The sequence below is a fragment of the Corvus cornix genome, chromosome 5, assembly GCF_000738735.6.
Source record: "Corvus cornix cornix isolate S_Up_H32 chromosome 5, ASM73873v5, whole genome shotgun sequence".
NCBI lineage: Eukaryota > Metazoa > Chordata > Aves > Passeriformes > Corvidae > Corvus > Corvus cornix.
Window position 1 is genome coordinate 58,356,448 of NC_046335.1, and position 12,034 is coordinate 58,368,481.

The 12,034-nt window shown below is 44.1% G+C and overlaps 1 protein-coding gene across 1 annotated transcript; it reads right to left on the bottom strand.

Annotated features, from left to right (window-relative positions):
* Positions 1 to 1,979: 1,979 nt before the first annotated feature.
* LOC104697620 (acyl-CoA (8-3)-desaturase-like) lies at positions 1,980 to 11,467 on the bottom strand. The gene is made up of 12 exons (XM_019293706.2): positions 10,996 to 11,467; positions 8,293 to 8,403; positions 7,683 to 7,880; positions 6,624 to 6,725; positions 6,332 to 6,460; positions 5,123 to 5,180; positions 4,697 to 4,773; positions 4,163 to 4,260; positions 3,769 to 3,865; positions 3,018 to 3,097; positions 2,782 to 2,907; positions 1,980 to 2,451 (listed from the first exon to the last, which is right to left on the bottom strand). The coding sequence occupies exons 1-12, from the start codon at positions 11,212 to 11,214 to the stop codon at positions 2,400 to 2,402; spliced, it is 1,347 nt and encodes a 448-aa protein (XP_019149251.1). The 5' UTR covers positions 11,215 to 11,467; the 3' UTR covers positions 1,980 to 2,399.
* Positions 11,468 to 12,034: the final 567 nt, after the last annotated feature.

Sequence of the window (12,034 nt, forward strand, 5' to 3'; positions counted from 1 at the left end):
GCAAATATTGTCTTTCAGGGAACATTACAGTCCTCACCTGACCCCCTAGAGTTTGTAAAACATGTTAGAGTTTAACCAAGGTAAACCAGCTCCACTCTTAATAACCTTTATTAAAAAGATAAAGAAATTGTTATCGACATAGAGCAGCCTGTTGCGACAAATAAGAGACAGAAATGTTTTAATTAAAACCAGGTTGAAAAAAGACTCAATAAATAATGACATTCAAATAAGCAGAATTCTAATTAAACACTACGAATGATCAGTTTGATTTATGAGACTGACACCACAAAGAACCCTTTTGATTCAGCTTTGTATTGATTTTGGTGGGACTCAGGATCAGCACAGCTTTCAAGTCTCACTGGTAAAAAAAAAAGGAGGAATCCTTAACATTTGTATTACCTTCAGCAGGACATCAATTTTAAAATGTCTTCATGTAGTACCATGAAATTCCTGCATTCACCTCAACACACTATTATCCCTTCAATACATATAAAATGTTGCTACTTTTGCAAATAATTATGGATACCACCATTATAACCAGCCCTGGATTTGGGAATGCGTAATTGCTGTAGGGACCAGTTAGCAGGGATTTCCAAACTACATTTTAAACACTTTTTAATAACTACTTTTCTAAACAGGACCCTTTTCAAAGACATCTGTCAGCCATTATTACGAAATAACCAGAACAGTGTTATTGGTACCTGCACCTGCACACAAAAATATGAACAAAAAGCAGAAATGGAGATGTTCTGAATAAAAACAAAGGCAAAAATAAAAACTCCATACTCCTTCTGCTTTGTTTGTTGGGCTTGGTCTTGTTACCCAGAAGAGAGGTGTTGGTATCTGTAAACTGCAGCACAAGTGAGCTGCTTTTTAATCTCCCACATCTTCCTCCTGTGGGTGATTTATCCACTGGAAGTTCTGGGTGTGAACGGCAGAGGAGAAGAACCACATGGCCTTTGCTTTTATGGGCAAATTGTCTCTTTATTTGCCATCACAGGTCCTTGCCACGAAAACCTTCATGGGTTTGGGTCAGTGAGGTGGCTACGGCACCACACGGGTTCTGCCAGTCCCATAATGGAATATGTTTGCTCTATGGGGCATTAGGAAATGTCATTGAATCATAATTTCTTTTCAAAATCAGCAAGATTAATCAGAGCTCCTTCTAAAACAGGCTTTGACTTCAATCTAAAAATCATGAAGAAGAAAACTTTATTCATCATTCTCTTGTGAATCTAATTGTCCTAACTACCAAGAGGTAAACTTAGATAAAATGTAACATATATATGTATTTAAAAGCAAAAGTACTGTAAATATCCTTGAAATCTGGACCTACTCCTCAGTGCCTTGTCTTCTCAGCCTGATTCAATGCTGGTCTACACCAGAAATCCAATCTGACAGCACAGTCAGCACTCAGTTAAAACCCAGACATGTATTTATGCCTATAAACACTGCCTGCCATACAAACTGTGCTCACACTGGCTGCTGCAGGTGTAACCAGCCCCCAGCTGATCTGCCTGCCCAAGCAAGCCACGAGCAGAACCTGTTACAACCCTTAGTGCTCAGAGCAAGGGCTCCACACGTGACCAGAAGCGATGGGGACATGCCCCAGGCCACCTTGTTCTTCGCACTTTTATTTGATCTGTTCTAGAATATCCCTTAAAAATTCCCCCTGGCCTAATGTCTCCTGACTTCCTGCACTTTCCCTGCTTTTTTTCACTGGTCCACTGAGCCAAAAACACTAAGGAGACCTTAATACTGCAAGAGGCTTGTGAAGAAGATGGAGAGTGTTTATGAGGACTTGTAGGGACAGGATGAGGGACGAGAGTTTTGAACTGACAGAGGGTGGGTGTAGATTGGATATTAGGAAGCAATTCTTTATTGTGAGGCACTGGAACAGGATTCCCAGGGAAGCTGTGACTGCTCCATCCCTGGAAGTGTTCAAGGCCAGGCTGGACAGGGTTTGGAGCAACCTGATCTGGTGGAAGGTGTCCCTGCCCACGGTAGGGGGTGGAACAAGACAATCTTTAAGGTCCCTTCCAACCCAAACCGTTCCAGGACTCTATGACTCGGAGAATTTCCTTTCAAACCTCTTCCATAAGCAAGGAGCTGGCACTTCCAATAAAGTTAAACTGATCAAGCTGATTCAAGAGCTACTTCTCCCCAAGTTTAAAAGCCCATCTCTAAATTCTGAGATTGAGAGCAGGAAAAAACAGAGGTTCATGGTTGGGAACAAAGAAAAAATGTATCTTGAAGCCACTTTCCCACTTGATTCTTACTGAAATTAACTTTGCCCAGCTCCTGAGTTCCTATGCCTGAGGACACACAGAGGGATGGTGTGTCCTGGCTCTTGGCAGCAGTTGTCTGGTGAAGGGATTCCCTTGGGGAGTGGCCAGTTTCTATCCATGCAGATATGCTTCCAGCCAGTGCTCCCCAGAATCCTTCAGGGAACTGCAGGAACAGAAGGGAAAAAATCACTTAGGAGGAGACAGAGCTCAACTTTGTGGGAAGCAAACTGTAGTTCAAGGAATAAATGGAAAAAATGGATTTTAAAATGAGTGGACACCTCATAGCAAAGTCCGACAGCTGGGAATGAGTTGAGAGGATTTAAGGAAGAGAAAAAAAAAAAACAACTTTGAAACTTTACAAGTTAATGTGCCTTTAGAAAAATCTAAATAAACTCAAGGTTTGATCTCTCCATGGACATTGATTTGAAGTGGCTGCCTGGGTGTCTCTTACATGCCATTGCAGAGCAAAATCACCTTGTTAATTGATACTTACTGCAAAATATCTGCAAAGGCTTCCAGCAAAGTCTTGCTTTTGTACTCAATGCCGTGCTTGCCACAGAGGCTTTTCACCAGGGGAGCCACTTTCCAGTAGTTGTGCCGAGGCATTGTGGGGAACAGACTGCAGAATGGGATGAGGGACAGTTACTGCAAGACTTGGCTTCCTCCCTGTTCAAAATATCCCCCTGCCCCAGATTATTCCCATTTTTTTTCCCCCAGGATGATACTCACTGGTGCTCGATTTGGAAGTTCAGGTGCCCGGTGAACCAGTCATTGAACACAGACTGGTTCACGTTGCAGGTTGCGTGGAGCTGGGAGGGAAAAAAAAAACCAAAACCCCACAGGATTTAGATTTTATTTTCCTGCAAATCCAACAGTTGAACCCCCAGCAATCACTGCCCACCCTTACCTAGCATAAAAATCAAGGCAATGTCAGGTATTACAGCTATCATTGCCCTGAGGAATTCAGCACAGTCTAGACTAGCCAGGCTAAATTTTTATCCTTGATAAAACAGGAAACTGCTTCAAACCCACTATGTGGGGTTATACTGCTGGAGGCAGGATAGATGTGAGCAAAGTTCCACTTACATACTCATTTTTATCAGGCAATTTTGTCAGATTTATCTGATCTGTAGTAAACCTGCAGCCTGCGGGGTAAAAATAAAGGAATCCCACTTTGCTTCTCTTTAGCTGGCCTACAAAGGAGATTGGCTGTTACACCACCAGAACTTTTCTATAATAGGGAGGGGAAAGGGTTGTGAAAAGCACATCAAGGCCTTTCAGTGAAAGAACAGGATTTTTAAAATCTAGATGTCCTGCTTTCCAACTGAAATTTTAAATGGTTTGAGTATCACAGAAATGATTATTTAATGAATGGAAGGACAAACCTCATCAACACCAAACCTAAGAGAATAACAACGTTGTCTTTGTCCTGTAATTCAGACCAGCAGACCCAGTATTCCAGAAGAAAGGAGTTTCTCACCTGAGTAGACACCCAGTCTTCATTCTTGTCGTAATCAATGTCCATTGGGATGTGATTCATCTGGGACACCCAAATAAACCAGGTACTCTCAAGGTATCTGGGCAGATAAACACAGGAACTCTCGTCAGATCTCTAATCCCATCCAAATTTAACATTGAAACACTTTGCTAAGTCTCTTCTCAAGTAAAAAAGCACTTTTAGAGTGTAAGAACTACTCAAGTTGCAGATGCTGCAGATGTCCCCTGAGCTGCCACCACCCCCCTGAAGTTAAACTGTTTCTTCTTCACTGTTTATTTTGGAGAAAATTGCAGTGCTAGTTTTTATTTCTTCCCTCTGAAGCTCAATATTGGTTACAAATTTTAATTATGGGGGCTCTGGGGGGGCTCTGAGTTACCTGGACACCCAGTAGTACACCATGAAGGCTTTAAATCCCATTAAAGGAATGTACATGAGGCAGACTCGGATGTTGAAAGCCACAACCAATATCAGGTCCTGTTAAAAAAAAAAACAAAACAAAACAAAACAAATCAGGATGAAAATCAGCCTTTGTTGAGGAAATGCCTCCACTCCATCCTCTCCCTTCTACTTGAACTGCAGCTTAAAAAATGATCTTATATGCAAATTTCTGATTTATCAGGAGTAAGTTCCATTCTGCATCAAGGTGGGTGCGTCCCTGAAATATTCCCACCTAACCATCCATAACTGCAGACAACAGCCCTGCCATCACACTCTGGGCCTGGGAATTCCCTGATAACTTTTATTTATCTGCTAAAAAAGCCTCTTCTAAACAATTTTCTCTTGCTGCAGCAAGCCTAGAATCAGCCTTTTCTATCCTTCTTCTCTCTTACCCCTCAGTCCCAACCAACGGGAGGTGAAGGTGAATACAGTGACATTTTTGGAGTTTTCCAGACAGGGAAGCAGTGCTTACCAACCACTTTTTCCTCTTGATTGCAAAGTAGAATATTGACAGCTGGAAGAAGGGTACGAGGGCGAGTGGGGCCAGCACTGAAGGACAGAACAGAGAGAGAGACATTTGGAATTTCACTGCCATCATAAAAATGATTCTTTTTTTCCAGTGGAAGAAAAATTGCTGTCTGCCATGCATCCACATACTCTCTTCCTCTTTTCTTCTCATCACTTCTCCAATTCTTTCCCCATCCCTTTCTTCCCTCTGTTTGATACACCCCCATCTACATCTTATAACTCAAACAGAGTCTTAAGGGGCAATTCCTTCTCCTGTGGATCTTCTTTAACATGAAGGAAGCTTCCTGGAGCTGTCACTTCAATGGGAATATTTTTAAAACCTTTATTTTGTGGGGGAGAGGATGCACTCATGATTTTAGGGGATACTCACAGAAGAAATACTTATGCTGGTAATTGTAAGGCATGAACTTCTTCTTCTGCTTTCCAAGCTGTAAAATTAAAAGATATTGAAATATTTATAAAAAGCACAATTAAGTTTATTTCTTCACCCTGCATTTTTTCACCATTTACACAAGAGGTTTCTTAACATCACTCCAAATTTTTGTGAATGTAATACTTCAAAAGACAAGACAACAAGGAGCTAAAGCAAACTACTTCCGGAGCTGCACTGGATCAAAACTGAAACAACAAATGAACCAGATTAAAAAAACCCCAAAATCCTGAAATCCACTTTGCCCATCCATGGTGTGCCTGACTCTGATCCTGTTAAAAAGCAGGAAGACATGAGAACTGATTTCCTACACTTTCACTCTGTCAGACCCAGTGGAGCACAGCCAGCCTGCTCTGGATGCTCATGCTCCTACATGAGAGATCTTTCCCAAAATCCCTGACAAAATCCTTCCCAGCTGAAAGCCAACAGTTTTCCACCACTAAGCCTTTTGTCACCCTCATTGCAGGAACCTTTCTGAGACAGCAGAGCTGCAATTTTCCGTGTGCCTTGGAGAGTTTCTTCAGCAGGTAAAAGAGAGAAAGGCATTATTTTAAGAGGCTGGTTTATCTTGCAACGAGGCCATTTCATCGCCCGTGAGTAAAAGGAATTACAAGGAAAAGAAAAGGCAAATGAGCCCTTGCCTATCCTGATGCTATCAGAAGTCAGTAATGGAAGCAGGGAGGATCTATTCATAGTCTCCCTTTTTATGAAAGCCATAAAATTCAGGATTAGGAAATCATTCCCTGCGTTTGTGTTCGGTGCATGGCAGCTCCGCTGGCCCTGAAGGATTTGGGTGCCCAACAGCTCCAGCAGCCAGGAGGATCCAGAGGGAACATCTGACTCACTAATACCATCTATGCAAGTGGACTGACTCACCCCTGGAGCTGCCTTCAAGGTGCTTGCCCTTACTTAAGAACTGATTTCAAGCCTTTGCTTCTCAGGAGCTGGTGCCTCAGCACTGCAATAACACGAGACTCTCAGACCTTGGAGCACTTTGGGGATTATCAAAGAATCCCAGAATGGTTTGGGTTGGAAGGGACCTTAACGACCACCTCATTTCAAGGCACAATCTGGGCTGTTATCATTATATATTATATATATATCTATCTCACATTCTAGCTTTCTGTCATTAAATCTGCTTTTCCAGACCTGCACAGAGAGGGTCTTTCCCAGGCTGAAGAGGAGAGGGTGCATGTTGAGGTCGGGGTCCTTGCGGAAGCAGTTGGGCTTGGCATGGTGCTGGTTGTGCAGGTGGTTCCACCAGCTGGCAGGCAACCCCTGCGTGGGGAAAAGGGCAACACCAGGGATTCAAAGTGGAGCAATATCAAGGATCACATCTCTATTTGTTGCAATTCCGTCACAGGTGACCCTGACTGGATTTAGGGACACTCCCATCCATTGCTCAGTCCCGATTAGCCCCAGAGAACATTCTCACCAGTACCTTCAGCATGTTTATCACCACAGTCTGCAGGAGATGATTCCACCTGGGCCTCCTGAAGACAGAGCAGTGCCCCAGATCGTGCTGGAACCAGCCCATCTGGATCTGTGAGACAGAAGGATTACTGAGGAAAGGTAACAGGTTGCAATAATTTGCCCCATGAGTCTGTAACTTCAGAGTGTGAGTTTCATTCTCCTTCCAATGAGGGGAAGAGACACTCACAGGGCTGGGAACCTCCATCCAGGCCACTGTCCACTAGAGCTGCTCAATTGCAGATATTGGTTTCATCTGGAATATAGGGAAAGCAGCAAAGCATCACTGCAATTAACTTCACTGTCACAGCACGGAATTCTGTTGTGGAACGGTTTCCAAGTCTGTGGCTTCACTGCATTCCATATTCCCATGGAAATAAATACAAGACTGCTCTTTGAGGGACATCTGCCTTAGCAGATATTAGGCAAATAAAACAGATTAATTAAATAAATTACCTCATTTGCACCTGGTCCAGGGAGATCTGAGCAGACTTAAGTGTTCAGTGCTAATAAGAAAATCTTGTTTTCCTCCTTCTGCCACGCCCTTCAATTTCTCCCATCCGAGGGTCACAAATCCCTATTCCCTCTTTCCCTACAGCCACCCTGAAATGGATCCTTCCCTTCTGTGGAAGAATTTACTAATCCAGCAGAAAACTATTCAGGGCTAGTGGGGACTCATAAAGGACCCCAGAAATACCAGAGCCATCTGACAGAAGGAACAGAGAGCCAAAAGTGCAGGTGAGAATGAAGTATGCCCTCTTTTTGCTGGGGTAAGCGATTAGATCAGCTCATCCCATCTTGTGAAAGGAGCCAGTTCCACAACAACCCCACCATCCCAAGGGAGCAGCCTGTCAGCAAAAGGAGATTTGCTGCAGGCAACAAAAAGTGTGACGTAGAACGTGCTTGTCATCTTCAGCCAGATGATGGGATCTAAGGAGAGGCAATGTCTGGGACGTGAACATCCCATTAATCCTCTCCACCTGGAAGAGCCGAGGGCGTCTGCAGCATTGAGCACTTGTCAGCAGTTTACCTGGGCAGTGGTGAAGAACACCATGCCAGCCAGGAAAGGCACCAGGGATGTGCCAAAGTACCAGACCACGAGCCAGGCTGCAGCATCCAGCACCAGGAGGTGAAGGAAAATCAGGAAGAAGAAGAAGTAATCGGGCCTCAGAAGTCCCATCTTCTCAACAGTGCAGCGCAGCTCACGAAAATCCTCCAAGAGGGATTTCTGTGGGTAAAGAAAAGGGATTTCTGTGGGTGAAGTGTGTATCAATGCACTGTTTACTTTGAAAATGCCATAGAGCAGAGCCAGGAGCCCCAAAGCAGCCACAGAAGTCAGAGGAGATGTTCTGTCAGTAGGGGCTCTGTGCCAAAACATGCATGAGGTCAACAGATCTTGCTTTTGCTTTGGTGCCGAGACATCCCAGCGAGGAGAACTGAGCAGGATTTGGGGCTCTGGAGCTCATTCCTTGCTCCCAGGAGTGGATTTAGTGATGCTGGGACAGTCATGTTTCCATGCCTGCCCACCACCACCACCTCCTGCCCACCCACAGCGTCAGGCGTGCTCCCTCAGGGGTGATTCCTTCTCCTCCCGTGCTGAACCCCAAGCCATTCCCACCACTGGAATCTAGGGCACTCACCTTTTTATTAGACTCAAAGCTGGGTTGATCTGGTGCCAGCTCCCCAATCAGTAGAGATTTCAGGTACTTTTGCACCAGGGACTTGTCGTTGTGAAATGCCACAAAGGCATCCTGAGGAACACAAAGGGAAGGAGTGAGAGAGGGCACGTGACTGAACACCAGAGCTGAGCCTCTCATTCCCCAGGTCTGGATTACAACACAAAATCCTGCTCCCCTTGTCCATTTTTGTCTCTCCTGTCACTCTTTGCCATCAACTGGAGCTTGGCCCAAGGAAGCTGGAGAGATTTCAAGAGCCCAGATTTCATAAAAGCCCCTGGGCGAGGCTGGTAATAAACATGAAAGGGTTTGATGAAAAACCCTTTGCAGAGGGAAACGTGTTGTTTCATCTGCTTGTTTCAGCACAGTCTGTCCCTAGAAGTCTCCAGCCAGCAGCCCTGCCCTATGGATGGAACCCAGGAGCAGGGAATGAGGTGTGTCTTTGCCATGCTTGGGCTGAGGCTTTGAAATCCTGTCTGTGTAACACTAAGGCCATAAAAAGTAGATGCTGAAGCCTCATATTCAGCAGCCCAGACTGGGTGTCTCTCACAGTTCCCTCCAAATTTCCAGACTGGTTGATGTTCTGGGGAAGTGGGTGATGGTAGTGACACAAATGGGCCTGTTCAAGTGCCATTTGAAATCCCAGTTCAAAATCAAATAGAAACAATGGAATAAAGGATAAGATTCCAGATGAATCAAAACTCTTCTTTATCTCATGTCCTCAGTGGATTTTCCAGAAGAAAATTAAAGAGGCTGGCCATACTCTTTTTTTCCTTCCAGAAAGAGTGGACAGAACAAAATCCTGGTTTTGAACAGTCTGATTTTGCTGACTGTGGCTCTGAAAATCAGCATGGATGAGCATGACCCAAATATCCTGCACAGGTCTAGTCAGGATCAAATTCCTGGAAGAGGACAGAGGACTTCCTTGGAGCCTCTTGGCTGGAGACAGTCACTCCCTGAGTATAGGAAAAGTCAGAACAAGGTGACTTTTTTGGATATTTGGGCTTTTCTACAGACATCTTGTGACCCTTTGTCACAGTGACAAATGAACAACTCTGTCCAGACCCAGAGGACTGGGGAAATTTTTCCATCGTGATTTTGTGCCCCTCATCCTCCAGGTCCTTATGTATTTTTATATCCCTCCCTCTTGCCAGGTATTCTGATTTAATCCATAAGTATCTATACTGCAGCTTGAAAACAGGAACCAGAATCCTTTCAAGCAGAAACTCCTATCCATGAGATAAGTATCACAGATTCTTATCCCTGAAAGCCTCTCAGTCCTGCCTGTCTTTTCTCCTCCCTGCTCTTAGGCCCTGATTAGCATCTTACTAAGATTAATTTTAGAAATTAACTTTAGGAACTATCACCTACTACGCACATAACTCACAACATTTGCAATCAATTAAATGTTCTGCAATGGTGTTGCCTTGTATCTTCAAAATAATCCCCACAGAGGAAGACAATTCTCACTTTGTATACACAATTATGAGCTCTGGAGTAGTCTTGGAAAAAAAAAATCCTGGATCCTGATTTAAGTAAAGCCCCTGCATCAGTAATTTTTTGAGACACCTTCCTGTCTTGCTTTTCTATGTGGATTTCTTAGAATATATGAACAAGCAGCATTTTAAAAGCAAAAAGAATGATTAAGATTAGCAAGGGCAAGACAGAAAGTGTTGTTAGGATGCAACACAAATCCACATTGAACCCACGATTTTCGGCTACTGGTTGTGGTCCTGTCTTCAAAGAGACATAGTACAGCTAGAAGTTCGAAAACATCTTTAGGAGCAAATAAAATCAGATTGTAATTACTGCAACAATAAAAGCAAGTAAGATCAAAGGTCATTTTTAAAACACATTCACTGTGGTTAAAGCCCCTGGCTGTCTATAAATACAATGATGTAAAGGCAGGTCCTTGCAGGAGCTGGGAGGACATAGCTTGGGGACAAATCATTCCATGCATTCTGCATTCCTTGACTCCTTCTGTAAAAGTCCAGTGGCAGAAAGTGCAGGAGATGGCACCAGGATCTCTGGGCTGGCCTATGCTCTGAAGGTCAGTGAACCTGGGAGAAACCAAACAAGATTCAAACCTCTCCTTTTTCTTCCTCTGAGATCACCGGGTATTTTTTTGCCCCAGTTTCAAGCAGGGTGCAAGGGATTAAATATGAAAAATAACTGATCTGGTTCATTTTGGGCCGGGAGTTAGGAAGTGCTATCCCATTCTGCATGCTGAAACCCGAGGGATTAGACAGGCTAAGCAACTTTGTTCAAGTCAGAGAGTCTTGTCATGACAAGAATTAAATCTCCCACATCACAAGCTTATGCCCATGTTTCCAGTGCTCAGATTTCTGCCTATTCAGAAATTCAGTGTCTCCTTTCAGCATAGTCTGGGAGATCTGCTTAGAATTTATTATTCCTGCCAACAAGCACCAAATGATTTCAGAGGAATCCTCTAGATCAAAGATTTTTTGCAGGAATCCCTGGAAGATCTGGGTTCAAATGTATTTGTAGGACTTTTCCTTACATCCTGCAGCCCAAGATCATCGTGCTGCTTTCTCACTCTGCTCTCCGACCAAGCACAGTGATGACCACCACCAGAGAGGATTCCCACCACATCCTCCTTCCCTGCCACTGGAACCACCTTCCTCCAACAGCTTTCCCAGCTCTTACCGTGGCATCCTGCCCAGCATAGTGGCTGATAACCCGGCTGCCCCCGGGATGTCTCTTGGAAAACTTGCTGACATCATAAACCTTCCTGTCAATCACCAGCCACTGCTCCTGGCCTTGCCTGCCGCCATTGCGGATCCCGACCTCTTCCCAAGTGAAAAGCTGTGGAAAGGCTGGAACGGGTCTTGTCCCCTTCTCGCTGGGGCCAGTCTGTGGAGCCATCCGTGCTGGAATTCTCCAGTGCCAGCGCTGCAGCTCCGTGTCCAGGCTGAGGGTGGCCCATCCTGGCCTGCCCGTTATACAGCCCCACTCCAAGCCACTCCCTGCGCTTCCAAGGGCTGGTTGGCTCTCCTCGCCCGAACACACGCTTCCCAAGTTCCCTCCTCTTCCAGACGCTTGGACACACCCGTGAGGAAAAGTCCTGCTCCTTCTTGTCCTTTCTGAGCTGCCTTTGCAAGGTGTGACTGCTCCACTGAACACAAACAGGAATAAAGAGAGAAATTTGGGAAGATCCCCTGTTATCTCTGAATGGCCTCATCACCACCCACGACCTTCAGGTTGTCCCTGGTCTTTGAAACTTTCTGCGCTGATGCTGGCATTCTAAATTAATGTGTCTTTCTTAATTAAATAATTGATTAAAATATCACCAGATCAGAGTAAAGAAAGGACACATTAAGAAAGCATTCTTTATTTCCAGCTAATTTGGCTTCTATGTTGATACTACTTTGCATACAGTTGTTTTCAGAGTTTCCTGTATGTTCTTGAGCCATGAACTAATTGTTCAAGTAATTAATTCATGAGTCTATAACATTAAAACATTTTGTAGTAATAGGAGTAGTAGTAATAATAGAGAAAACAATACCAACAATAATAATAACAACAATGATGATTGCAATAACTGTTAACACCAAGTTTGGCTGTAGATTCATAAAACCATGCTTAAAGGCAATGTTGACATAATTAACTTTACTTAAACACTACTCTTGCAGAGACCAAGTCTAAGCATCCCTGATACTGTGAAGATCTGCTGTGCAATAAAGAG